At 44.6% G+C, this 27,539-nt stretch overlaps 3 protein-coding genes across 4 annotated transcripts; 2 read left to right on the top strand and 1 right to left on the bottom strand.

Moving 5' to 3' along the window:
• Window positions 1-621: 621 nt before the first annotated feature.
• Window positions 622-1,641, bottom strand: LOC311308470 (leukotriene B4 receptor 1-like; the record flags this gene model as incomplete). Its single annotated transcript, XM_084437429.1, has 1 exon — window positions 622-1,641. The coding sequence occupies one exon, from the start codon at window positions 1,639-1,641 to the stop codon at window positions 622-624; it is 1,020 nt and encodes a 339-aa protein (XP_084293555.1).
• A 9,851-nt stretch (window positions 1,642-11,492) lies between these two features.
• amfrb (autocrine motility factor receptor b) lies at window positions 11,493-20,980 on the top strand. 2 transcript variants are annotated; one of them, XM_084436605.1, is made up of 14 exons: window positions 11,493-11,516; window positions 12,751-13,093; window positions 13,374-13,466; window positions 13,595-13,759; window positions 14,674-14,826; window positions 15,187-15,227; window positions 16,610-16,742; window positions 16,846-16,979; window positions 17,170-17,280; window positions 17,413-17,609; window positions 17,818-17,921; window positions 18,147-18,281; window positions 18,450-18,640; window positions 19,392-20,980. In XM_084436605.1, exons 2-14 carry the CDS (start codon window positions 12,836-12,838, stop codon window positions 19,549-19,551), a joined length of 1,875 nt encoding a protein of 624 aa, XP_084292731.1. In that variant the 5' UTR covers window positions 11,493-11,516; window positions 12,751-12,835; the 3' UTR covers window positions 19,552-20,980. The 2 variants fall into 2 exon arrangements, with proteins under 2 accessions (XP_084292731.1, XP_084292730.1); XM_084436604.1 differs by lacking the exon at window positions 11,493-11,516 and adding an exon at window positions 11,967-12,107.
• Window positions 20,981-21,800: 820 nt separating this feature from the next.
• On the top strand, window positions 21,801-26,938 carry dpep2 (dipeptidase 2; the record flags this gene model as incomplete). Its single annotated transcript, XM_084437428.1, has 10 exons — window positions 21,801-21,826; window positions 22,075-22,201; window positions 22,348-22,477; window positions 22,562-22,703; window positions 22,784-22,853; window positions 25,596-25,772; window positions 25,890-25,974; window positions 26,147-26,222; window positions 26,382-26,517; window positions 26,732-26,938. The coding sequence occupies 10 exons, from the start codon at window positions 21,801-21,803 to the stop codon at window positions 26,936-26,938; spliced, it is 1,176 nt and encodes a 391-aa protein (XP_084293554.1).
• Window positions 26,939-27,539: the final 601 nt, after the last annotated feature.

Genomic DNA, 27,539 nt, shown 5'->3' with positions numbered 1-27,539 from the left:
GTCACCACCTAAGGAACTATTGTAAATCATTAACTCCAGGGGTGTAAACAGGAATTTTGGGCCCCCGAAAAAGATATTCTACTGGGCCCCATATCAGTTATGGCTGGTTTTCATTCCCCCTTTTCCCCCTTCAACAACACCCCTGATTGGCTTCATGGTAAATTTTATACCATCACACACAAAGACACACACACACACACAAGCCTTATTTCCACTGTCGTGCCAAACCGATACCTTGCTCAAACCGCGCTGATCCGGACCCGTGGGAACGGTTACAGTGTCTGTTTCCACCTCTCGGGCTGTTGCGTTCCACGGAATGTTGTTTGCGGAACTAACATTTCACATTTCTACTAAAGAACGGTTCTGCTTCACTCAGTACGGTTAGACAACCGTGCCATGGGAACGGTTCTGCGAATGGTTCTGGGCCCAACCGGTCCTATGTGGAAACACCGTCGGAACAGTTACCCTGCGTGCTCAGAACGGTTCGGCACGACAGTGGAAATAAGGCTACACACACACACACACACACACACACACTTCCTTTTCAATGTTGCCATGTCCCATTCTAAGTCAGAATTAACCACCAAGTTATTGAATTCTACAGGGTCACGCCCAAGAAGGTTATATATTGGTCACAATATTTCTCTCTGAGGGATTGTTGCCCTCTGGTCCATCGGAGGGCAAGCTGTTAGTTCCTCTCAGTCTGGAGGTGTGGGAAGCCACTTCCTGGAACAGTCTGACCAGACGAGACTCTTGAAGAATTCCCTGGAAATTCCTCGCAGAAAAGGTGTATAGCACAGGATTCACAGAACTACTAATGAAAGTTAGGGCTCCAGAGATGAAGACTGCACCCTGAGCGTCAGAGCTGGCCCTGGCGTCTGGCCCGGCCGTCAAGATCCTGACTAGGTCAACAGTGTTGAGGACATGGTAGGGCAGCCAACAGACAGCAAAGGCTATGACTACACTGCCGATAAGAACTGTGGACTTCTGTTTGGTGCTGGAGCGCAGCCTCCTCAGTTCGACCGCCATTAGACAGTAACATACAGCCAAGATGGAGAAGGGGGCCACAAATCCCACTAAGGTCTCCAGACTTAAGGCAATGGCTTCTTGGGCAACTGAGTTGTACTCCTTGAAAAGACACTGCTTGGTCCCATCAATCTCATCAACGGACTGAATCAGAATAACTGGAATTCCCAAAAGGATAGACAAGAGCCAAATGACTGCCAATAATCTATTCATTACCGACGTCCTCTTCCAAAGCCTCATCTTGAATGGATACCGGATAGCCACGTAGCGCTCGACGCTCATGAGGGTGATGAAAAACACACTGCTGTACATGCAGGCGTTGATGACGTACACCATTGCCTTACAGCACGCCTCCCTGAAGACCCAGGAGCGGGCCAGCGAGTAGATCCACAGGGGCAGGGTGACGAGCGCCAGCAGGTCAGCAGCAGCCAGGTGGAGGATGAGCACCACGGTGTGGGAGCGCCGCTGGACGTGCCTCAGGATGGTCCAGATCACCAGCAGGTTCCCCGGAAAGCCCACCAGGAAGGACAGGCCCAGGATCACGCAGGCCGCCAGCCTGCCCACTGCAGACATATGGTCAAACACTGCATCCTGATCCGAGATGGAGACGTTCATTTTGCACTACTAGTCACTACAGTTTATGGAGACTTATAGAGGGTGTCTGGGGGATAGTTCCTTATTATCAGAGTGACCTTGTCAGCAAGTCACTTTTACTTCTCTAATGCAACATGGGGCCTAGCAACTGAGTAATAAACAGTCTTGTGTAGTATGTAATGTTGAAATATAAACATGAATTTCCTTTCAAAAGTGGTGTTAAGAAATGGCTTCTGGAGAACCAAGTGTCAACACTGATCTGTGTGTGTGCGTGTCTGTGTCTGTGTGTGTGTGTGTGTGGGAGAGCGTACGTGCCCGTCAGGTCCTTAGCTAACATTTGTATGTTTTTTATGTAATTATCAGTGGCGGCTGGTGACTCAAAAAACTGAGGACAGGAGGAAGAGAGGCGAACCGCCCATGGGCGCCGGGGGGCACTTTCCCTCAGTCAGTTATTATTTGAAATATCAGCTTTAAAGTGGATAAATTTACAGTCAATTTTAGCACATGAAAAACTGAATAACACTTTCTTTAACTACATGCAGCATTTATTTATCATATTCATGATAAAATATTACTAAACAACAATAAAACATTGTAATCAATAGTTGCTGTAATGGATTGTACTCTTCTCTAAAGAGAGAAAATAATTGATATTGGTGAGGTGCTGGAGAGGTTAGGTGATATATGAAACAAATATTTAATGTATTAGGGGACACTAAGGTGTGCTGGATCTCAAACAGTTTGTTGGCAAATAGATTTGACAACTGGACAATGGAATACGTTGCACAGCAAATGCAGTATCCAATAGTTCGCTCATGGCTAGCTAGCAATGGTACAGCTATGGGATTAGCTCATTTGGGTTGCTGTCAAAGCTGCCACTCTTATGTTGCTATAGCCTACAATTATCAGAACAATATGAACATTCAGTTGAAAGTTTTCCATCCACCCATCCATCACTGGATGAGGAATAAGCACCACAAAGCGATAAATTCTCACGCAAGCAGGCCAGGCTGTGGATTTCTCCGATCCGGTGTTGCGACCCAGTCTCTAGTTTTTTTTTTTCGACGAGTTGCCGATAGTTTGCGCCTCCAGCCAATCTGCGCGCCTGCCTATGCCGTAGCCTGACGTGCACCTCGTAGCTAACGTTACCTGCTATAGCCAGCCAGTGGAACTGTCGTGTTCAGATGGCTCTAGCTCAAAAAGTATTTATGTCAGCTAAGATGTTTAGATGGCTAGAATCAAGACAAATAGACAAACAGTTTGATGTATATGTCCCATAATACTTTCGGATGTATTATATTATGGATTTACGAACACACAAAAAGTCTCCAATGGCACAGGGAAGAGAAACACAGACATCAACGCCGACCCAATCGGCCTTCACTGTGTAAATCTGGAATCTGGAATGTGATTGGACCAGAGACATCACAAGCCTGGAGGAAAGAGATACTGATTGTTTGGAGTGGCCTGCGGGGGAAGGTAGTGGTGGGCTACTTGAAAAAAGAAGATCTGGTGGCAAAATATAAGGTGATTTTGTCTTACAACATTGTGGCATTCATTCCTCTTAGGTGATGGATTAACATTTTCTATGTTCAACTGTTTAGCTCTGTTCCATGTCAGGCTGCATGTTAGCAAAAGATATATGGATTCAGAGTTTATGAGAGAGAGATTGAGGAGAGAAAAAGAGAGAAGGAGGAGGCAGCTTACAGGGAAGAGCTGAGGGAAATGAAATGGACTGCACTTGGGTTATGTTGTTAATTTATTTATTAAACTTTGTTCAATTACATCGGCCTCTTGTCTCATTCCTTATAATGTATGCCCAGTCAAAAGAGAGCAAATGTCACTCTTCCTAATGTCCCGATACCGATCCCCGGGTCGGATCGGGGCCGATCTAGGCCTTTTCAGCTGGATCGGTATCGGCCGATCCAATTTAATTTCAAGGCTGATCCATTTCATTTTTATTACTTCAAAATAATAGCCTAAATAAAACGGGTAAACACACATTATACCATGGCCTGGGTTAATACTCTTTTCTGATTGGCCAGCAGACGTGTGTTAAAACGCACATGTAGTTCGGCTGAAATTAATGCACCGGCTTTGACAGCAACCCAAATGAGCTAATCCCATAGCCTGCTGTACCATTGCTAGCTAGCCATGAACGAAGTGTTGGATACTGCATATTTGCTGTGCAACACATCCATTGTCCAGTTGTCAAATCTATTTGCCAACAAACTCTTTTTGATAGCCAGACACCTCACTGTCCCCAAATCAAAAACTGTTTTTTCACTTCGTGTTATAATGTTAGCCTATCACTTTGTAACGTCAGTCTGAGAGTTGCAGTAAAAGAAGCCAGGCGTATGACGGCGAATGTCAAAACATTAGCTAAATATCATTTTGTGAAGAAATTACAAGGTAGGAAAGACATTCAAGTGATTCAACATGTTTATTAGACTACAAGGAACCATATAATCGAGGAATTTCGAAAATAAACAATGAACGGATTGTTTTGATTCACGTTTCGTTGGGTACCTTTAAAGGACAATGCTCGTTTTTGACAACCTGGACCTTATTTAAGACATATTATAAGACGTTTGACTCACCGAGATCACTTTGGTGTAGTTCGGAGGCATGTAGAAGAAATTTAAAATCCAGCGCGAGCCAGTATATCCATGTAATGGCGGTGGTCGGGGCAGAATGCAGTTTCTAAAAATCTATTTTCTGCCGCGAAACGGTTGTTTTCATCAATATGTCTTGATGAATCGCTAGTTGTGCTTACATAGAGCATAGGCCTGTTGTGTTGTTTTTCACATGCCTCTGTAATATGATCTTTAGAAACGTCTTTAGACACGAAATAGCTTCCTCACTTGCTCCAGCACGCATGCGCACAGCGTGCTGGAGCAACGATTGCGCGCTGTGCGAATGCGTGCTGGAGCAAGTGAGGAAGCTATTTCGTTTCGAAAGACGTTTCTAAAGATCATGGCATGTGAAAACCACAACAGGCCTATGCTCTATGTAAGCACAACTAGCGATTAATCAAGACAGATTGATGAAAACAACCGTTTCGCGGCAGAAAATAGATTTTTAGAAACTGCATTCTAAGTGCCCCGACCACCGCCATTACATGGATATACTGGCTCGCGCTGGATTTTATATTTCTTCTACATGCCTCCGAACTACACCAAAGTGATCTCGGTGAGTCAAACGTCTTATAATATGTCGTAAATAAGGTCCAGGTTGTCAAAAACGAGCATTGTCCTTTAAGGAAAAATAAAGCAAGCGGATGTTGGAGGCGGGCTCTACAGGCTCGAGCCGGATGATGGGGCGGGCTTAAGGCAATTAAGTAAATAGATACCTAGCCTCGCGTCACCAGTCTCTCCTCGGGAGAAGCGTGATGCAAAAGTGCAACACATAAAACGTCATAAAAACGAAATGCAAATCAATTAGTGAATGCTAATCTTCACATTTTTACTTTGTCCTGTCAATGGACAAGGTAAGCTTAAAGTATTTGGACAAAAATATGAGTTTTCACTGTTTATGAATTTGCATACATAAATCTAGCTATGTTGGTCAACTGATAGTAGTGGCTAGTTAGTATTATGACATATTATGACAACAGTTATGGCATTATTCATGTTTTTTTTATTACTGTATGGGGAACATTTTAATAACCATTTATGTAAGATTTCGGGGACCTATCTTGATCGACCAATAGGCCTATATCAAATAATGCTCCCACTACAAAGTAGGCTAATTGTATTTCACCATTAGGCTAGGCTACTGTAAGAATATGGGGAGCATATAGTTTACTCTAGATTCAAGATATGTTTATTGCATGTCTATTAAGACTTCAGGGGTAGCATCTATCGGCCAATATCCTCTAACGCTTTTTACCATCGATTTGATCGAGTAGTAGTACACTGACTACCTATGTTAAATGCAATTATAAGTCGTTTTGGATAAAAACATCTGCTAGATGACTGTAATGTAATATAATAAAAACATCAAGGTCATTCCATTACTGATCTATAGCATGTTCTTAAATGTCAGCAGTACTTTTACAGCTCCTTTTGTGAGTAATACTCTCCATGGGCATCGTGGTTTTGATGGTGTTCAATTGTTAATGGGTGTAGATGGTTTGGTGTTGAACTTTGTGGTTATTGAGTGATTGTTGGTCTGTTTGATATTTGGTTTAGAGGTGGTTTGGTTGTTTTTGATAGAATAAGCATTGGTTTATGGGTTTGCTTTAGTAGAGGTATTTACATAGATACACATATTACGCTTTGCATATTGTGTGTGTGGTGTGAAAGAACTGAGTGGACGGACAGTAGGACTCAACTTGCGGACAGGCAAAGTGGCGTTGACATTTTGATGTTTATGCCAAAATCTTTTTTATTTTAATTTATTATTTTCTGGCATACAGCGGTTAATGAGGGGATTGTCCTCTGATGCACAATACCCTAAGCTTGTGTCAAATCAGGCTTTGTGGTTTTTAATTTGTAAAAATTAAAAGTGCTTAAATGAGGCCGATCGCTCCCTGTGCTGAAGACTAGGGTTGAGATTGAGCAAGATTAGATCTGGTTAGGAAGTTTAGTCAGAGCAAGAAAAGTCCTATGTCCGTGAGTGATTGAGTGTTCATTTCTTTATTAATTACATAATTGATAAAGCTTCATTTTAATAGTGTTAGATTCTTAAGAGGTTTATTAATAGTTTGAATTGTTAACAGTTTATCAATTCGTGAGGATATTAAGTGGTCATGACACTGTTCAGTAAAGTAGGACAGAGACAGAAAACAGCATTGGAAGCAGTAATCACAGCGCAAACTGAAATAAATGAAGTCAACAGCACGATGGACAAGCGGTTGAGTTTTGACCTTGCATTCCTATGACATCAAGTATCATCATAGAATTTACTATGGCTTATTCACAGATACCCGTGCTAAACACTGAGGGAAGATATGTCATCAAAGATGATAATGACGACATTATGCAGACGGGAAATGCCAAAACGACCATCATAACCCATCCTGATGCGAAGCGCAAAACCAAGAAATTAGCCCAACCTCTGACACCAGCTGAAAAGAAGAAGAAAAACAAAAAGGGAAAACATGAAAGTGACAGTGGTTCCTCTGAAGAGGAAGGAGTGGATATTGGAGGATATGATGAGCGTATTAGACAGATTATGGCACGTGCTGATGGGAGGGGAAGAATTGAGCAAGAAGCAGACTCTAGTAGTAGTAGTGAAGAAGTGAATGAGGAGTCTGACTCGAATGAAGATGATACAACGTGGACCAAGGAGGTACCAGTGGAAGTAGAATTGAAGGACATGAGAAAGTAGAATTGAAGGAAATTAGAAAGTAGTTGAAGGAACAAGATGCAGAGCTGAAGAAGAAACTCTCACAAACTCAGATATTGGATGGAACATGGAAAGTAATGGAGAAGAAACAAGCTGTTGTTTTGCAGAATTAACAATCACAGATTCAACAACAACCAATGATGCAATCTTCACTCCTCGTTTTCCAGCAGCCTCAGACATGGAGAGGTGTGGAAGAGGCTTGTTATTCATTCTGAAGAATTCAAAACCAATTCGAAAAAAAAAAAAAAAAAAAAGGAGGGGGGGTGAAGAGGAAGTCGAGCATGTCATTGGACAGGTGTCATCAGCTCCAAGCAATGTCAAGAGTTGTCATCAGAGGATGAAGAGTTACAAGCTCAACCTGGGGGGTTATGACCAGCCAGGACGAAGAAGAAAAAGCCCTGATGGCAGGAGGACTATGCCACCTAGTCCACAGGTGTGTCTTCACTGTCAGGAGGTGCAATGGAAAATCTCGAGAATAAGAAGGAATTCTGGTCTATCCCTGTTTGGATGAGTCGCCGAGATCAATCACAGAAAGAAGATGAATAGAGAGCAAAGTTGAAGCGGGAAATGGCTATTCGTAGCCGGAAGAAAAGACATTTGAACTCCATTGAAGCTGAGTAGAGGAGTACAGTCTTACTGTCGTGAATCTTTAGGCATAACGCCTATTACCAACAAGTGGATAAAGAACAGAGAGGGGCTATGTGCTAGTAACCTCTGGCCCCTGGATAGCTTTGCTGCTGTGTGATGATTTGGTTATTTGTATGTGTTTTGGGGATTGTTTGTTATGTTTAGTGTTGTTATGTGTCGAGGCATTAAGACGCCTCGAAGGGGGGATATGTAGTATATTTTTATACTGTATTATGCTGTATTACATCAATACATTTGTATTACTCTCATGTCGTAATCATTTTATTAAGAATAATGAATAAACTTTACTTTAGGTGGAACTGTGTTAACTTAAGGAGTTTAACAGGTGGGTTACAACAGAGGTCTTTGCCCCTGTGTCAGCATTCCTTTGTCCTGTCTCTGAGTCAGCTTGACCTAAAGTTCACCTCGGATGAAGAAGTCAGTTAGCCTACAGTTAAAACATGATTCTAGGAGGACACATGAAGTACCAAGCAGCCCCTTTGTCCGGAGGGGGGCCAAATACCAGCTGAGTTAATGAACATTACTTGTATGCAAATGTGTTTTTCATGTGATACCTGACCTGAAGCCAGGACATATAAGCTTGGCGCCTCTCTGTGAACCTTAGTATTTTGCCTAGAGATTTGACCCTGTGTAGGCATGCTCAATAAAGTGATGATTCGAAGTTATTGGCCTCCTTGAAGTTCTGTTCCACACGAAGATGATGCATTTGAAATCATTGCAACTGCTTAACTAATTAGAACTGTTAAAGACATAGCCTACCACATTCTATGGCATAAGTGGTGGTCCACCTGTCACCTCCGACATGTCACTTTCCCGTCCAAGTCGGGGTCACCACTGTGTCTTCAATGGTGATGGCCAGGTCCTGGTGCGGGCAGCCCTTCCCCGGGAGGAACAGCAGCTCAGTCTTGTCCAGATTGAGCTTGAGGTGATGTGTCGTCATACACTCCGAGAAGTCAGCCAAGCACCCAGCTATGCATGTCTCCACTTGTGTTTCAGAAGGGGGAAATGACAGGACCAGTTGGGTGTCATCGGCAAAGCAGTGATAGGAGAAGCCATGCGAGCGAATGACAGAGCCCAGAGATGTAGTGTAGAGGGAAAACAGAATTTTCCAGCGCCAGGCCCTGGTTTCCACCTCCACGACATGCCTGCAGAGATATCAGAGGAAAAAAAAGTTATTCTACATGGTACCACAATGCATAGTTAAGTCTAATAGTAATGTGAACAGGACAACACATACTGTTAATGACATTTAAAAGAGAAAATGGCTGGATAAGGGCCGTTTCAGACGGGGAGTGATATTCCGCCTGCGTTCTCGCTCGGATCAGTGGGGGACGCACGCGTCCTGTGCGCAGCGGGGAAAGCTGACTACAATTCAGCTCGTCGCGGGCGGGCGTGTGCACGAAACGAGCACGCGCGTGACAATTTCGCCTCTCTCATTGAAAATGAATTACAGTGCGCGGATATCGCTCCTTGTCTGAAACGGCCTTTATAAATACTCATTTCTGATGATTAGGTTGTAATGTTGTCATGCCTTATGTGGACATCTGGGGTCAAGAAGATTTCTTCTGCCCTCTTACTGGTGACATTTTGTACTGCTGCAATTGCTCTGATTGTGGCCTGTCATGGAGAGAAGACTTTGTTAGGAAAGACCAGTTTACTCCATGAGACAAAGCTGAGTTAATGACAAGCCAATTAGCCTCCGCAACATGCATTATTTTTCAATAACCACACATTTTGACATGTATTATAATTGAAATATGTGAACAAAGGCTTGTTTCGTTATCCTGAAGATATAGTGGAGAAATACATTAGTGAGTGAAAAGTAAAATATAAGTATATATAATATATGTTCAGGTAATCAAACATGGGAGGATGCTAGTTGACTTAGGCCCATTTGGCTGTCAGCAATTATGACACCAACCATTCAATCAGGAGAGCTCATTTTAATTGGATAACATATAGGCATCAAAAGTTGTAAGGCTACATAGAAGTCACCATAACTAACTGGCTGCTACGTTCGTTTAATTTTAACCCTTATACACATTCATACATTCTTAATTGAGCCACAAAATAAACCAAATGAGCCCGATGAAATGAAGCAAAAATAAATACTTAATAATGGCGTGAGCAAACATTTCCCTCAACTGGAATACATTAGCATGCACTGTTACGTAGCATGCGACTTTACGTGGGGCAAGCTAGCTATGAAGCTAACTAACTTAGCGATATATTCAAGTTAGATAAAATAATTATTACGCTGGACTAAATGACCCAGAACTTCGTAGTATACAAGTTAAATATATACATGTATGGTTTCTACTTCATTTTAACATGCTTGGTGACTTCACAGACCTGTCAAACATAACCAGTAGGCAACGCCACAGCTTGTCATCGCTATCGCTAGATAGCTATGGAGAGCTTCCGGCACGAGAGTGGTCCACGCATGGATGTATTAATAGATAATTATTATTAATTAATAATAATATAATATAATAATAATATAATAATAATATATAATAATAATTAATTATTAATTATGGATGTATTAATAGATTAATAGCTGCAGCCTCCGCCTATAGCTGGTGACGGCGGAAAAAATCAAGGCGAATTATGACCCATTTGGCGTTCCATAGAAATAGACGCCGTAACCATGGAGGTAAAGGCCGTAACGCCAGTCGTATCATAGGAAATCAATTTGACTAGCGTCTGTTTCTAGCGTCTTTCCCAGGTGTGATCCGTTATATTATACCTCCATGGTGTGATCGCCCCCTGGGAAAGACGCTAGAAACGAGACGCTAGTAAACCCATTGATTTCCTATGATACGGCGCGTCTGACTGGCGTTCCGGATCAACCAACCCTAACGTTCACGTTACAAAACAAAATCTGTTTTCATGTTTTCAGCTGGACTTGCTTATCTGCACAAGTAGCCTTTTAATTATTTTGGTTTCATTATTTTTAAGAATGGGTTATTAACCCATGGGTTTCTATAATGTGATTTGTATAAAAATATGTAGGCGGTTATAAATTACATCGATTTCTGTTGCTCTAAATCATATGATTGCCCAGGTAAAAGCAGTATGACATTAATCACCCATTTCGGTGCAGTGTTCTTTGAATTGAGATTTCCAACATGAATATGGAAAGAGTTGTGACGTGCAGAAATGTGTATTGTCATTCTTAAGTAAATACTTTTGGATTCATCACAAACAAGAATCACAGGCAGTAATGTAGTTCGCATATGACCACAAAATGAAATGATTTCAGTTGAACAGACATATATTGAGGGTAACACAGAGAGTTCTGATAATGTAAAGGGGATTTGACTCAGCCCAAAATTTATTTACACGAATGCCTACAAGAAAAACATGTAAAATTGAAAAATTGATAAAAAAAGCCCCACACTCACAATAGTAAGAAATATGTTTTCACGTCAACGTGATATCGCAAGTGCTGTCCCATTCCTTTTTATAGTAATTCGAGCCCTTGCAGCCTCTCGCACTCAACCACTTTACCAGGTGACGTCAATAAATCTGTGAGGGCTCAGGGCTTGAGGGTTTAAGGGGGACATTGGGACTGGGCCATATTTGTCCCAGGCGTTTCAAGCGTTTTTGAAGCGTCCGCGTTTCTGGCGTCTTTTCCAGGGGTGATCGCCCCCTAAACTAGCCTCCCTTCCATATCTATAGGTCCTCCAGCTGCATGTTATAGATGTCACTGTTGGAGCTTTAGAATTTAAATAATGGGTTTTTATCCATATGGAAAACCTGCTTTATGAACGAAACTGAGATAATATTAATTATGAATAAATACATTCATATATTTATATTTTAATCCCTCTCTTCTCTCCAAAAACTGAGGAGGACTGTCCTCCCCTGCCTCAATGGACGAGCCTCCACTGGTAATTATGTATTATTTGTTATTATGTATATAATGTATTTTAATTATTGTAGTGCTCATGCCATCTGCCCCAGAGACTATGGTTGGAAATTAGCCAATTTATATGACCTTGATTCCTATAGTTAAATGCAATTACATGAGCTACCAAGTGTCATTATCTCCGCAATTTATGGTGCGTTCCAGGCAACCCGTAACTCGTGTTTTTCCGACCTCCTACACGTGAAAATGCTCTGGAATGGCAGTCAAACCCGTAACTTCCCACCCGGCAACTGGGAGTACATCGATCTGTACGAGTTCACGCGTGGGAAGTTACGGGTTTGACTGCCATTCCAGAGCATTTTCACGTGTAGGAGGTCGGAAAAACACGAGTTACGGGTTGCCTGGAACGCACCATTACTTACACAGCAATCATTCGGGACCTTTATTTTGAAAGATGCCGTGATGACGTTGATTAGAAGTAGCCAGGTCTCGCGCTACATGCGCGCTACCTACCTAGCTAGCTAAATTACCGTAATAGATACGAGGATTTCGTCAATATAGCTAACTGGACTCTGAATTGAATACACACGGGCCTGCCAGCAAGCTCCAACCCGTAAGAAAGGGACAATGGGTGTGGGACATATTCCAAAGTTATGAAAGATCGTAGCTGGCTAACGTTAGCTAGCTATCATCATAGACACACTGTATGTTTATTATGTTCACTGAATGTTTGGGTACATTTAGCTAGGTAGCTGGCTAAGGCTGGTAGGAGTCGCCTTCTGCCGCTGGAGCAACTATCGCTAGCTAGTTAGTAGTACGTTAAGTTACTTAAACGGTCGACAGGCACTGATCGAGTACGCTGGGGCTGTTGACAGTCGAACCTAGCCACCTAGAAAACGAGCTACTGGCTAGCTAGCTAACTTAGGGGCCAAACGTTAGTACTAGTCTAGCTAAGTTAGCAAGGAACCGAGAGCTAGCTAGCTAACGTTAGCTATCCAGAACTAGCCGGCCAGCTGCAGTCATGGCAGCCAGGCCAGGGGACCAGGTTATTTCATGATCGAACACACCGTTAAAATGACTTACTTGAGATAATCAACTGTTGCTGTGCTGCTGTGTTGTGTTTGCGTGTTATGATGGATCAGTTAGCCATCAGCAAGGCGTCAACCTGAAACGGAAGACTGAAGTTGGCGTAGGCTACTTGGGGATTACGCCCACTGACTGAAAAACATTTTGTTTTCTGCTCTTTTACAACGTAGCAAAGCAGAGCTCGGGTGTTTGGGGAATTGATGTCAAGCCAATTAACTTCCCAAGTCTGATAACAAGAGAAGCCCGACCTCAACCATGCCTCTGCTGTTCCTGGAGAGGTTTCCGTGGCCCAGCCTGCAGACCTACACAGCGTTGAGTGTGGCCCTGCTGGCTGGGAGTATCTTCAGTGCCTACACCACTGTGACAGATCCTGGGTATGGGGACCCAGACGTGGACGAACCTCCGTCCGTTCCCACTGAAGTGGACAATGAACACTTGAGCAGCGAAATCGAGGACACAGAGTTGGCGACCACTGTTCTGTGGTACCTCGTCACTGACAGTCTATTTGTATGGGTGAGTTTGAGTTGTTCTCAACTGAATGCTGTTGAATGCTGAATGCTGTTTATTGGGTCCAATTAATCAATTAATCGTTCATGACAGTCAAAGATGATTTTTGGTCACTAATCGATTTTGGTCAAATTGTGGTAATAGCGTTGGAATCAAATCTTTAGAATGTCGGCCAAGAAGTGATTAATGATTAGTGATTACCACCCACTGATCGACTATGAAAAATGTGAGTTGTGCACATCCCTAGTAAGGGTCTCATTCACTCATCTCCTGTCTTTACCCCCAGGTGTTGGTGAACACAGCTTGCTGCTGTCTGATGCTGATCGCTAAGATAATCCAGTGTGTGGTGTTTGGGCCACTCAGGGTCAGTGAAAAACAGGTGAGCTATGTGGTTGTAACAACATTGGCACGTGTTTCTTCTGTAAAACGACTAGCCTTCTGTTACAAATATGGCCTGAGCCTAACATCGTTCTCCCCCTCCTCTCTGATGTCTCCTCTTGCCTCCAGCACCTGAAGGATAAGTTCTGGAACTTCATCTTCTACAAGTTCATCTTCATCTTCGGGGTGCTCAATGTGCAAACGGTGGAGGAGGTGGTGATGTGGTGTCTGTGGTTCTCCGCCCTGGTGTTCCTCCACCTCATGGTGCAGCTCTGCAAAGACCGCTTTGAATACGTAGGTGGCCCTTCCGCCCGGCTTTCCTATCACACACAGCTTTCAACCTTGGGTTGAGAAAGTTATTTTTGTAGTTGTTGTGACATCTGTACCTTAGAAGGGGATTCAATAGGAAAAGCCTACCACAGTTCAAGGGTTGTGCTAAAAAGGCATGCCAACTAGAGCGTTTGATATAGATAGTTCAAACACCTGCTAAGATGTATTGTATGTGATGATGTGATGAAGTACAGTCAAGTCATATATGGAAACCAGGTTTGTTTTATTATTATTTAGTTATTATCCACTTTAGTATTATTTTTGGCTCATTTTCAAGTGGTGGTGCGGGGTGTATACGGTCAGACCCACTAGGGATAGTTTATTTGTTTACAGCATAAATATACTGTATACAGGCTTCTTGGCTAGGCCTACTTTGTGGATGCCACTGCCATGACATGTGACATTACAGTCAGCGAGTGACACAGTATCGTTTTCAGATCTAGCACTATTAATAGACCTTGCTACATATGTTTGGGTCTTCACTTTGTTGTTTCCGAGTTAAATAAATTAACATCCAGCCCTAAACTACTAGGTCCTGGTCCTTGAGGCTACATGGCAAACAAAATGTGGTCATATCAGATTCCGCTCCTTTGGAAGGAAAGGAAAGGAAAATAAATGGCTTTTGAAATAGGTGTCAGGTTTGTGCCTTGTCACTGATGTAGGATACTTTTAGCCAACTGTCTGGCTGATAACAGACGTTATCTGCCGTCAATAGCCTATGTCGGTCACTGACGTAATATGCTACCCTTTTGCATGACGACTGCAGCCTACTATCTTTTGGCCTACTATCTATCTGTTATGTTTGTCATTGTGTCAGTCTTCAGTAAAATGTGTGTGTGTGTGTGTGGTTAATGTGTCTGTGTTCTCCCTGGCTGCAGCTGTCCTTCTCCCCCACCACTCCCCTGAACAGCCACATGCGTGTGCTGGCCCTTCTGGTGTCTCTGCTGCTGGGCTGCTGCAGCCTGGCGGTGGTGTGTGGCCTGCTGGGAGCCGCCCACGGCATGCACACCCTCTCCTTCATGGCTGCTGAGGTGAGAAACCCCCCACCACGCCCCATCATTCTCTGAGCATTTACCTTGCCTGTATGCTTTGACAGTTGAACACAGATGGCTGATAGTAGGCAACATTTCAATAATATTATTTGAATAATAATAATAATAATACTTATTATTATTATTAGTAGTAGTAGTAGAAGTAGTAGTAGTAACTTTTTCTTTTTTTTAAACAGATAAGTCAATTAAGAGCTTCACAAACCACCATTACAAAAAATAGTTAATGAAATAATTCATACTTAATTCAACATTGTTTTCATGATGGAAGCCGACGTCCATCTACTCATTCCGTTCACCACTGTCTCAAAATTATTTCCAATTCTTCTTTTTCCACTCCAGTGTCTGTTGGTGACCGTACGCACGGGGCATGTCATCATGCGGTAAGTGTTTGCACACTCCGCAGCATCTCTGATGTCTGATGCCGTAGCATCTGCAGATTCACAATGATCCTCCACTATTATTAGCCCAATGTTTGTTTTTCCTCTGTTGCCATGGGCACCCAGCTGAAAGACCGCTTTGTGCTAAAGAGGGTGATCATGGGGTGATTACCTGGAGCTAACGGAGGCTTTTTACTTGCTTTAAGGTGATGATCTCTAATTTCCCTGTTTAGTCTTTTTGGAGACAACTAGGGTGTCACCGGGTGTGTTTTTGGGACTGTATTTCCCGGTGATCACTTGGAAACGGCGTCGCTTGTGTGCTTTCAGCGGACAGTCGCTTTCCTTTTGAAATCGTTTGCCTTCATCTGAACGTCTTGCCGGTGTTCTGCTGATCTATGCTACCTTGTCAAAAAATGCTACCTTAGTGTGAATCTATGGCAAAGATTATTATTTGATAGAGGTCTATCGAAATTTGCTGCCCCTGAAATCTTACATAAAAATGTATCAAATTATGCCCCCCATATTCTTACAGTATACATGGAGTGAATAGAGGTGAAATCTTGAAAGTTGTGGTGGAAGTATTATTTGATAAGGATATTGGTCGATTGAAATGGAAGGTCCCTGAAATCTTACATAAATGTTATCAAAATATGCTTCCCATATTCTTACAGTACACATACCCGTTTTTAATAACAAAAATCATGAATAAAGATGTCACTGCTGTTTTTCTTATCTAGAGTTAAATACACGCATGCGCAAAACCACTATGTAGCAACCCTCGATACGTAGCATAGATCGACAGAACACCCTCAGTTTCCTTTTCTATGTATTTTCAGAAGTTTGCTAATTAGAGGCTGCTCCTCCAACATGGCCACTGTAGCATCAGTTCTGCCTGTCCTCTGAGATTATAACTTAGGAATTATTACATCCAAAACCTACCAAGATATTTAGAGGTGCTACTGTGCATAGCTGACGGTTTTGTGGAAACCCATCGCTTGACGGACTGAGCTCTTCTAGGGACAGACCACTTAGCCTGGCACCGCCATCCTGATCACGCGAGCTCACATTCCGTTTCTCTCCACGGATCAGTCTGGTAACCCTCCTGTTTCTTCTTATTCTGACTAATTCATATTTGCTGAATTGGTCTGGCGATGCCAGCACGAATCCTTAAATCGATCCGCCCACTACCGTTATTGAATTATGGAGCGAACGGCAGTGCACTCCAAAATTCAGGATGGGTCACCAGGCAAACAGCTTCTAGGGGCCAAGTGTTTTGGCTTACCCGGTTTAGTAAGCATTTGAGAAGCTTAGTTTAGGAGTTCAGGTTTTGACATCCTACATGTGTAAAGCCATGTAGCCTGAGCAGGTTTGCTGGTTCTCTCCAGGTATTCCATCCACCTGTGGGACCTGAACCACCCAGGGACCTGGGAGAGTAAAGGCACCTACGTCTACTACACAGACTTCATCATGGAGCTGACCATGCTGAGCCTGGACCTCATGCACCACATCCACATGCTGGTGAGAGAGGCCGAACGGCCGGCTGAACGACCACACGACTGCCGAGCTGATTGAAGTATACTGTACATTTTAACCTTTGACCCCTCTCTCTGTTCCCCCGCAGCTGTTTGGGAACATCTGGCTGTCCATGGCCAGTCTGGTCATATTCATGCAGCTGCGCTACCTGTTCCACGAGGTCCAGCGCCGCATCCGCCGCCATAAGAACTACCTGCGCGTCATCGACAACATGGAGGCCAGGTCTGCGCTCTTTAGCTCCGCTACTTGTTCAGAGGCACCGGTTGTTATCCTCTTGTTCGGCGGCCGATATAGGCCCTGTCCTTCTGTGGGTGTCCGTTGTCTCGCTACAAGATGTGAGCTGTTCCGTCGTGCCGCTTGCATCACGGAAACAGTGCCGAGTTTGAACCTTGACCTCTTGCGACACACGCAGGTTTGCGGTGGCCACGGCGGAGGAGCTGGCTGCCAACAACGACGACTGTGCCATCTGCTGGGACTCCATGCAGACGGCACGGAAACTGCCCTGCGGCCACCTCTTCCACAAGTAAGGGCCCGTGCCGGTCAACCTCGGGAACTAACGGCCACTCGGAGTCAGGAATGGCATACAGGGATGTATTGGGTAACAGTGTCCTAAACAGTGTTTTGTGCGTGCGTTTGTGCGTGTGTGCTCGCTCAGCTCCTGCCTGCGCTCCTGGCTGGAGCAGGACACCTCGTGCCCCACCTGCCGGATGTCCCTGAACATCAGCGGGGACGGGGAGCAGGCGCGGGGCCAGCAGCCCGGGGGGCCCCTAGTGGACAACATGGCCCCCGGGGGCCCTGCCCCAGACGCCAGGCCCCACATCAACCAACACAACCACTTTTTCCACTTTGACGGTGAGACCCACAAAGTACAGATGAAAGTCACGCACACAATCAGCATTGCTAGTCTTTCAGGGATGTTTTTGCCACCGAGTACCTTCGGCAGGATGTGGATGTTCCTCCTCATCTTCAGACCCCTCTAGGCCCTTACAGACGAAGCCAAGAATGTGTTGTATTTTTATTTTATTTTTTAATCATGCGTTCTGGTGTCTCCAACTATCAGGGTCCCGCATTGCCAGCTGGCTGCCCAGTTTCTCAGTGGAGGTGATGCACACCACCAACATCCTGGGCATCACTCAGGCCAACAACTCCCAGCTCAACGCCATGGTGAGTTAGAACCCGTCACGGCCCCACACACGTCTTAGAGAGGACGTTTAGCAACAACCGGCCAACTTTCACAACGCGCGCGATGAAACATGCACAGCTTCGCTTCAAGAGTTTCATCTCGAGTTCAATGACAAGCTTTTTAAAATATTGTTGTGTGCGTACACGTGTAGGCTTTAATCTGATCCAAGATGGCTGCTGGGTAACGTAGTGTTTCCTCCTCCTCAGGCCCACCAGATCCAGGAGATGTTCCCCCAGGTGCCCTACCACCTGGTGCTGCAGGACCTGCAGCTGACCCGTTCCGTAGAGGTCACCACCGACAACATCCTGGAAGGGCGTATCCAGGTGCCTTTCCCTGCACAGGTGAGGTCTGGGACAGGAACTAGACATGTTAACATTTCAGATTATACGTATGGGTCTCCAGATAGTGTAAGTCAATAACCACCAGTAATGATTTCTAAGAGAATTTTAGACTCTTGTACAGATTTAGCGACTAACGGTCGGCTGTTCGCCGCGGTTGTCCTTCCTCAGGCTGTGGAGCGAGTCCCTCTGCAGGCAGGCCCGGCCTCAGACGAGCCAGCGGGGGCCGCCGGGGGGGCGGAGGCCGGTCCCAGCGAGCTGGACAACGTGGAGGTCCGAGGCAGTCGCTTCTCGAAGTCGGCCGAGGAGAGACAGAAGATGTTACTGCAGAGGAAGGACGAGCTGCTGCAGCAGGCGCGCAGGTACAAGACTAAACACACACACACCACGACCAAACGTTCAAAACCAGAATCTCTGTATTTTACTCTGTTTTTATACAAGGGCAGTGATTACACTGTCAATAATCATATTTTTCCCGAGTTCAACTTCAAAAATCATTAACAAATACATCACCTGAACTCGGCTTTCCGCCGTTTCACTCAGGGGAGAAAATCAACCCCGACCTCATCGACGTCAGCTGCTGACGCCAAATCAAGATGGCTGCTCCGCGAATTAACAATAAGTGAAAGCTGTAATTAGACTGTTTATAAGCGCTTCTGTCTTATTTGTGTCTCATTAAATCAGTTGTACACACAGTACTGTCCAACGTCTATCAGCGGACAATGTTGCTGCAGTGTTCGCATGTGCAAAATGGCGCATAGTGCGTTGTTATCAATATCAACTGATATTCCTAACTTAGCGAGAACTACAAAGATGGGGCAAAAGTGAGTTTTTCGCATTTAACGGAGATATGACGTCGTCCCGGGTGCCGAATTTCAACCTCCGATACAACTGGAACGCAGCATGAAATCCCTCTGTCCTAACGTCTCTCCAAAACCTTCAGAATAAAAGTCCCCTTTTCTTATAAGAGCTTATACCTCTCTTGGTAATAGTAGATGACTAAACTTGTCTAGTGATTCAGAATTCAGCAACTGCACCCATTACTGAGGAAGTGGTGAGTAAGTGCAGTCACAGGTCACGGGTTCATAACCTCCTGAATTCTTTCCTTTGCAGGAGATACCTGAGCAAGAGCCCAGAGGATGAAGAGGAGGACCTGTCCGGCCTGGAGGACGAGGGCCCAGGCCCGGACTCAGAACTCGGCCTGCTCAGACGCAGGACCATGGCAGCGGCGGCAGAGAGACGCCTGCAGAGCCACCAGGACCCCACGCCCTGAGGCCAGGCAGACCCCGGACACACCCCAGCCAGCCTCCGAAACCAGCCCCCCCTCCAGAACGACCACACCTATTCTAAGAGAAACCGAAAGAGCTAGTTCGCCTGTCGTTATGACCTATGGGATTACCCTACACGAAACCTGATTCAAAATAATAAAAAGTGATAAAAGCATGGGCTTTGGCTGCAGTGGGGCTGGGCTGTTTTGGGCTGCCTTAGAGAGGCGTGACCTGCTGATGGCAGCTTGAATATGGCCTGCGCTTCAGAGCTTTCATCACTGGCTGTGTGGTGGGCCATGGAGGGGTGTTTGAATAAAAGGCCGCGGAGAGTACCGTTACAAGCATCCGCCTCCATGGTGGTAGTGCGTCCGACCCCTTGGGACTGACTGCGGGGCGAGGAGCCAGCGTCTGTCGGAGGGTGAAGGGCCTGGTATGGTTTTGTACGGTGCTAGCGCTAGATGCAGCTTCAAACATAAATGAACATTTTTCGATTCGATCTATGTGGGGATTTATTACATGGGTGCAGCAGAATCTCAACTGACTTTTGTGTTATTTTATGAATTGAGTTTCAACTGTGAATTAAGAGTAGCCTAGATTATGATTCATTTTTATTTCTTGCCTTCGAGTAAGAGAATGTCACTTTAGTATCACATGAGATATTTATGTACTGATTTGCAAATGCTGGAAAGGAGTATCCTGGAGGATCACTTGGTCAAGTGTCATATATATCTGCCTTTGCAAACTGTCGTATCTGCCTTTGCAAACTAATCATGTCCACGGGCAGCAGGTTCCAAACATACTCACTCAAAGCAGATGATCCCAGACCTCTGGATGTACCGGTATCGTTTCTGCAAAATTAAAAAAAATACCACCATAATATATTGAACACGTTCACTTCTTCTGATGGCTAGACAGTATTGAATGGGCCCTTGGAGAGTGGGGGTGAATGGGGTAGTTGGATGTGCTCCCTCACGCTGCTTACAGCTCTTGGTTCATTCATGGAGACGTTTGTAGACTGGGTATACTGAGTGACTCGGTACCCTTAGATGAAGGCCACTTGTCTTCATCCCAAAGAGCATCCTATGGACTTCCACGACATGCAGATATTTTGTGACGTGCATCTTTTTGTGTTGTATTTCCTCTGTTTGAATGTTTCATGATCTGTGGGAGTACTACAGTATATTGTGATTAAAGATAAACTGTCAAAAAAGAAATGCATTATAGGCCTAAACAACCTTTCTTGAATTGAACTATTCAACTATTTGTATCTTCAGATCCATGGCATATTTTCCTATTCATGGGTTATTTTTGTAACCATTTAATAGCCTATTTAATCTTATCAAAACTGAATGACCTTTTGGACTGAGCTTTCCTGTCTTTGTGCCTAAAAGAAGACTGGTTCAATGATGGATTAATTATGTAAATAATGTAGTTTTTTAAGTGTACTATTAATATGAAGACTCAATAAACAGCGTCTCTACAGCTTGTTAAGGAGTTTCTTTTTGTTTTTGAATATCCCATGTTTCCCCCGTTTCAGCACGGAAAAGGCTAGTTCTCATTAACACCCTTTTAGGGTTAAATTTTAGGGTTAGGTTAACGTTAGGCTTGGGTTACAGTTAGGTATAGGGTTGGGGTTAGCGTTTGACCGGTCTCTGCGTTGATAGGAAATAGTCACTACCGTTTCAGCATTCGTGATGGCAAAATGTTCAGGTTACTACCCAATACATCCATGGTTATAACCAAAATTGTACGAGAGGTGGCGTAATTTGGTGATCTTAACCTCCGGGCGGACGTACTGAACGTAGCCTACATAGCCTGCAGTGCAGAAGGCTGCATGACGCGTTCGAACCAACTGATCAACTTTTCACGTAAGTTTATTTATTCAATGTGTTACATTAGTGGCAATACGGAAGTTATGGTCACATTGCGATGACATGTTTTTGATTCATATAATTGCCTGCATTTAAGCGTGTTATATGATATGTTATATGTTATACTTTTATATGGATAAAAGTAGTCTTTAGAATTAGAGATGGTGTCTCAAGTCAATTTTCAATAACTCGGTTATTCGTCCGCTTTTTTCGTGTCCCACAGTCCCATAGCGTGCCCATGTGTGCCCAGAGTTGGTGAAGTGGTCAATATGCTGTCGCGGATATTTCCAGGTTGTTTCTGGGTGCGCACAGTCAACCTGTTATTGTTCCTCAGCTGTACCCTCACCTCTGCAGAAACAGAGAGTGAAACAGCGAAAGCCTTGATGTCTAAACATCGCCTGATCGATGGGTACGGCTAAAGCAAGCCCAAATAAGCTCTTTATTCTTCCTCCCCGTTTTTTTATTATTATTTTGGAATGCATTTCACCACCACAACTTTAGATGTGATGTATGTATTGTATGTGTATTATATTTCCCTACTATATTCTCACCCACACACTAGTCGTGATATGTGGAGCTATCTCTGCTGGAACTGGATTTCAACATGACTCTCCTCCCTCCCACTCCCCTCCATCTGCCTTCCTGCTCACTGCTCAGCCATAACGACCTTGCTTTGCGCCTGAGGATCCTCCACGAGAACAGGCTGAGTCAAATCGACCTTCACAACGTTAGCAAAGTGGCCACGGACATCGGTCGTCTCACCAAAGGCCATGTTGGTGGTCAGGTAATGAGTGGCCACAGTCTACGCCTCAGTTCTGAAGCCCCGATGATATCCCAACACACAAGCCACACAACAATTGATCCATTCTGAGCTAGCTAGTGTTGTTCCGGGGCTTCTGCCCCTATGTGACTGGGCCCTGGTCTTGTCAGGTGTTCGCAGCCTACGTGATGTGTACCGCTCAGGGGAAGGATGTGGTGAGGCTCACCCTTGAGCAGATAGATCTGATCCGCCGCATGTGCACCGAGTACCCGGCGTTGGAGCTGGTGACGTCTGCCAAAGGTAGGGCAGTGGGCGTCTGATGCTGCAATAGCCTGGCGTAGAGAACGGCACTGAGGTTGTGTGTGTGTGCGTGCGTTTCTGCAGGACTGAGGGAGTCCAATAGGATTGCATGTCTGATCAGTATTGAGGGAGGCCACTCCATCGACAGCAGCCTGCCCACCCTGCGCATGTTCTACCAGCTGGGGGTGCGCTCCATGGCCCTCACACACACATGCAACACCCCCTGGTGAGGAGCCCTGACTGGCAGAAATACATTTGTTTGCATCCATTTTGTAATTGCTTTGTGACACTTGTTTTGTTCTCCAGGGCTGAGTCCTCTTCAACACTCTATAGTGCCTATCAGAGAGTGAATGATAGTCTAACACACTTCGGTATGGTAAGGTTATTATTTTAATGTTTTTTTTAAATGTATTTATTTTTTAAATATGTTATTGAATGTACAGGGATACATATAAACATTAGTTCTTTTTTTTATTTTTTATTTTTATAATACACAAACACCCTACCTACCCCCCCCCCCCAACCCACCCCACCCCGGTCCTACAAACATTCCTATGGATACACAAATAAAGTACAGAGTTAAAGGAAAATGACATTAATGAAAATCAGAAGAGCTTGGGAAGATGAGCTTGGGGGAAATATAGATGATGAGGTCTGGAATGGCACTTTAGCCTGAGTGAATGATAGTAAAATAGTCTGGAGCAGGATGTGCTAAGTCTAGACTTTCCAAAATATACTCTACTGTCACAGATACCAGTACTAGATGTAATTAAACCTTTATTTAACCAGGTAAGAAGCTCATTGTGATTTAAAATCTCTTTTTCAAGAGAGACCTGGCCAAGAGGGCAGCATAAAGACACATTAAGGTTACATAAACAAACACACAAATATCAATATTTATAAATTATAAGATTAGATAGGAACCAATTAGATACAGAGATCATTTCCAATACTTTCATGTTTTAAGTACTTAAGGATTGAAAGGCATCGTATGAAATCAGTTCTGGCAATTGTACAGCAAGTCTTTTTTGCCCAGCTGCAAATATGTGGAACAGTCATCTGCAGAGCATCTTGCGAGGACAGGCTACTGTGTATATTTTGGGTTCTGCTATTATATCAGACTATGGGTTCTGATAAGATATCAGAACCAGAATTCGTTTATTGCTGTAAATGCTAGTGCAAAAAATTATAAGATAAGAAAAAGGACATTAGACAAAAATGAGCACAGTCAGTGCGTATACAGTGAGTATGCAGAGTGTAATGTGTATGTGAGTGTGTGCATGTGTATATGTGTGTGCATGTGTATGAGTGTGTGCATGTGTATATGTGTGTGCATGTGTATATGAGTGTGTGCATGTGTATGTGAGTGTGTGCATGTGTATATGTGTGTGCATGTGTGTATGCGAGTGTGGTGCGTCAAATATACAGCATGTACACAAGTAAGTAGGGACTGATCCAAGGAGAGTTTTAGAGATAAAGCTCAACCAATGGGTGTGCTTGCGTACATACAGAGATGGCCAGTCAGATTTTGCATACAAGGTACAATGACGATGGTTACAATCAATCAAATCTTTATTTGTATACCCAGAGGCAACACAATGCGCTTTACAGAGAACAAGGGAGGTGGGCATACGACCCACTCTCTACATATTCCAGAGGGAAGCAAAAAAACTATCACCCGGGGGCCAGATAAGTGAGCTGTAAAAATTCTTCCCTGACCCCTCTCAACAAGGCGATCGAGCAAGCTCCTGGAGTATGTTTGTCTACCGCCTAAGAACATTTATAGCAGTAAATTACATTAAATTACATTTTCAGAGTAAGAGAGGCTAAAAACATCATAGGAGGGACATGGCAAACACTGGTGTATGTCTGTGTGTGCGTGAATGTGCCTGGGCCCAAATAGAGGCAGGGGTTGGGGTAGGGAGGGGGTAGGAAAAGGATACGGACCCGGGTTAGGGTGAGGGGGAGGGGATCCGAGCCCAGGACTGGTGTATGTCTGTGTGTGTGAGCGTGAGTGTGCCTGGGCCCAGGTAGAGGCGAGGTCGGGGGTAGGGTGGGGGTGGGAAAAGGATACGGACCCGGGTTAGGGTTAGGGTGAGGGGAAGGGGGACTGGGCCCAGGTCCAGGCCTAAGCCAGATGTGGACTGATGTGTGTCTGTGTGTACGTGTGTGTGTGTGTGTTAACTAAATACTACGACATCCACAGCTGACACAGGGGTATCTATCGGACTCAGGGTGGTCTGCAGGCGACAGTGGGGCATCCACTGGACCTGGTTAGAAGGTAGGAGGGAGAGAGAGACGCACTAGGGGAGGCAGAAAACGGTTAGTAGCACGCTGAGCCATTGAAGCAACACAGATATCAGAACAAGCCTGTTTCAGGGCAACCAGCTTCTGTACACAACTTGATATACATACAGTGCATAGCAGGATAAACACCAATGTATACAGAGGATTCACAGGTAGGTTTTAGGCAGCCTTTCTGTGTCTCAAGGTCCTGGCTAGTGATTGTAGGCTAGGCCGAAAAGGTACGTCTTGAGATCTCGCTTGAAGACCTCCGTTGTTTCGGCCCTTCTTAGGCACTCCGGCAGCACTCCGGTTACAAGCTGAACTAACATTCTCAAAGTTTTCCATTTAGTCTATAAAAGTGCTGCACAAATACAAAGTATGTGTCTGACATTCAACCCCTGCTGAGATCTTCAGGATTAAGTGGCAACATTTTATTGCTCATTTCCTGTTTGTGTGTGTGTGCATGCCTGCATGTGTGTGTGTGTGTGTGTATGCTCTTACTGTGTGTGTATGTGTGTGTGCACATACTATTTGTGTGTGTGTGTGTGTGTGCATGTGTGTGCATGCCTGCATGTGTGTGCGTGTGTGTATGCTCTTACTGCATGCGTGTGTGTGTGTGTGCGCACGTACTATGTGTGTGTGTGTGTGTGTGTGTGCATGCCTGCATGTGTGTGTGCGTGTGTGTATGCTCTTACTGTATGTGTGTGTGCATGTACTACAGTATGTGTGTGTTTGTGTGTGTGTGTGTGTGTATGTGTTAACATACGCGTGTGTGTGTGTGTGTGTTAACATACGCGTGTGTGTGTGTGTGTGTGTGTGTGTGTGTGTGCAGGCGGTGCTGGAGGAGATGAACAGGCTGGGGATGATGGTGGACCTCTCCCACAGTTCCTGGGCCACGGCCGCGGCGGCGCTGCGTCTCTCCAGGGCTCCCGTCATCTTCAGCCACTCCTCCTCCCACGCCGTGTGCAACCACAGCCGCAACGTCCCGGACCGGCTGCTCCGCGCTCTGGTGAGACCTCCGGGCCCTCTGGTCTCTCCCCTTTAATCTCTTTAATCCCCCTCCATCCATCTCCTTCAGCCTCCCTCTCTCTCTCTGTCCCTCTCGGTCTTGGATGCGGCGTTCTAGAAACGCAACGGAGGGCTGATCATGGTGAATCTCCACACGCCGTTCGTGTCCTGCTGCGATAAAGCCGACGTCTCCATGGTAGCTGGTAAGAGTCATCTCGTGATTCACGGATATTTTGAGCACTTCCTTGTCAGGCTTGTGATTCACTACTTATTTAATTTAATTCCAATTGATTTATTAAGTGGTTATGCAGCACTCTGTCCTCTCTTCTTGCACAAAAGTTATATAAATAAAGTTTGATTTCATTTGTTGTCCAGACCATTTTGACCACATTAGGAAGGTGATTGGAGCTGATTCAATTGGAATAGGCGCGGACTTTGATGGTGCCATAAAGTAAGCACTGACTTCCAAGAAAAGCATCACACCTGGTTCCAGAGAATTAGTTTAGAGGTCACTTTGTTGTGAGCGGCAGCTGTGCGGCACGCATTGTTACTTAGCGTCAGCGCCCTAGGCAACAACTGCAGAGTCCGCAAATATGTTGTGCATGTGCAGCTTTCCGGTGGGGCTGGAAGACGTCTCCCAGTACCCCGCCCTGGTCCAGGAACTCCTGTTGAGGAACTGGACGGATGAAGAGCTGGCCGGCGTCCTCCGATCCAACTTCCTGCGAGTGTTTGAGGCGGTGGAGAGAGTGAGTCCTGTTGTTGTCGACGATGATCACCGGTTCTTCACATTAGTGTTTAGGGAGTGGGTATAATTGCATTTAAAAACCATTCTGGTGCTTTGAGTACATTCATCCAAGAGCTTAATGCATGGACGTAATTCAATTCATGCTCAGCTCACCATCAGCACTGAAACAGGCTTGGCTTGATTCACCAAAACAAAGTGCTCGTCTTTCCCTTCAGGTCCGTGATGAGTTGAGAGAGACCCCGCCCAGCGAGGTCCAGATCCCCCTGACAGAAGTCCAGGGCCCCTGCCGCCTGGTCCTGAGACCCCCACACCCAGCACCCGTGACTGGCCAGTTGTCCTCCTCACACCGTGCTCAGCTGGCCTCCATCACCCTGTTCTGCACCATCATCACACTGCTCTCCTGCCTCGGCTTACTGGACTGATTAGCATATTAATACTATCAACAGTTACTTGTGACAGACCCAAGTTTACCGTGGCAATTCCATTTACAAATGTCGGTTTGGGAAATGTTTATATTCAGATGTTTATATTCATAATATCTATTACCACCTCATTGTCCCCCACCCAATGAAATTGCAGGGGGGGGCTTTGTCCTGTGTTCATTCATCTGTCACACAAACCTTTTATATTTATATAATTATGTTAGTCACTGATATTTAATACAATACTTACTTTCAAATTAATTCTTACATTTTCTTACATTTTACAACCATGTAAAAATTATGATGGACTTATATGCCGGCTATATAGATAAATATAAACTAGAAAAGCCCTCTCCACTTAGACTTTCAACAACTGTACATGCTCGTTTTGAACAAGGTTTTTTTTAAACATTCCTTATCAACTGTCCTTGGATATATTTACATAAGAGTGATGTCTAGAACCTATGTATAATTTGAATATTGATATATCATTAGAACCTTTTGGTTGGACTGAATCTTACGAGGCTTGTAATAAGTAGTTACATTTAAATGGAGAATTTACTGAATGTTGCTTAGATTTATTTTTAAAGTTTGTATTATC

Source organism: Borostomias antarcticus (assembly GCF_949987555.1).
Source record: "Borostomias antarcticus genome assembly, chromosome: 4".
NCBI lineage: Eukaryota > Metazoa > Chordata > Actinopteri > Stomiiformes > Stomiidae > Borostomias > Borostomias antarcticus.
This window is presented reverse-complemented; position numbering and strand designations above follow the sequence as displayed.

Coding starts and splice junctions, on each gene's coding strand:
- amfrb (XM_084436605.1), top strand. CDS start 12,836: ATGCCTCTGCTGTTCCTGGAGAGGTTTCCGTGGCCCAGCCTGCAGACC. Junction 17,922..18,146: donor ACTCCCAGCTCAACGCCATG/GTGAGTTAGAAC, acceptor CCTCCTCCTCAG/GCCCACCAGATCCAGGAGAT. Junction 18,282..18,449: donor AGGTGCCTTTCCCTGCACAG/GTGAGGTCTGGG, acceptor GTCCTTCCTCAG/GCTGTGGAGCGAGTCCCTCT.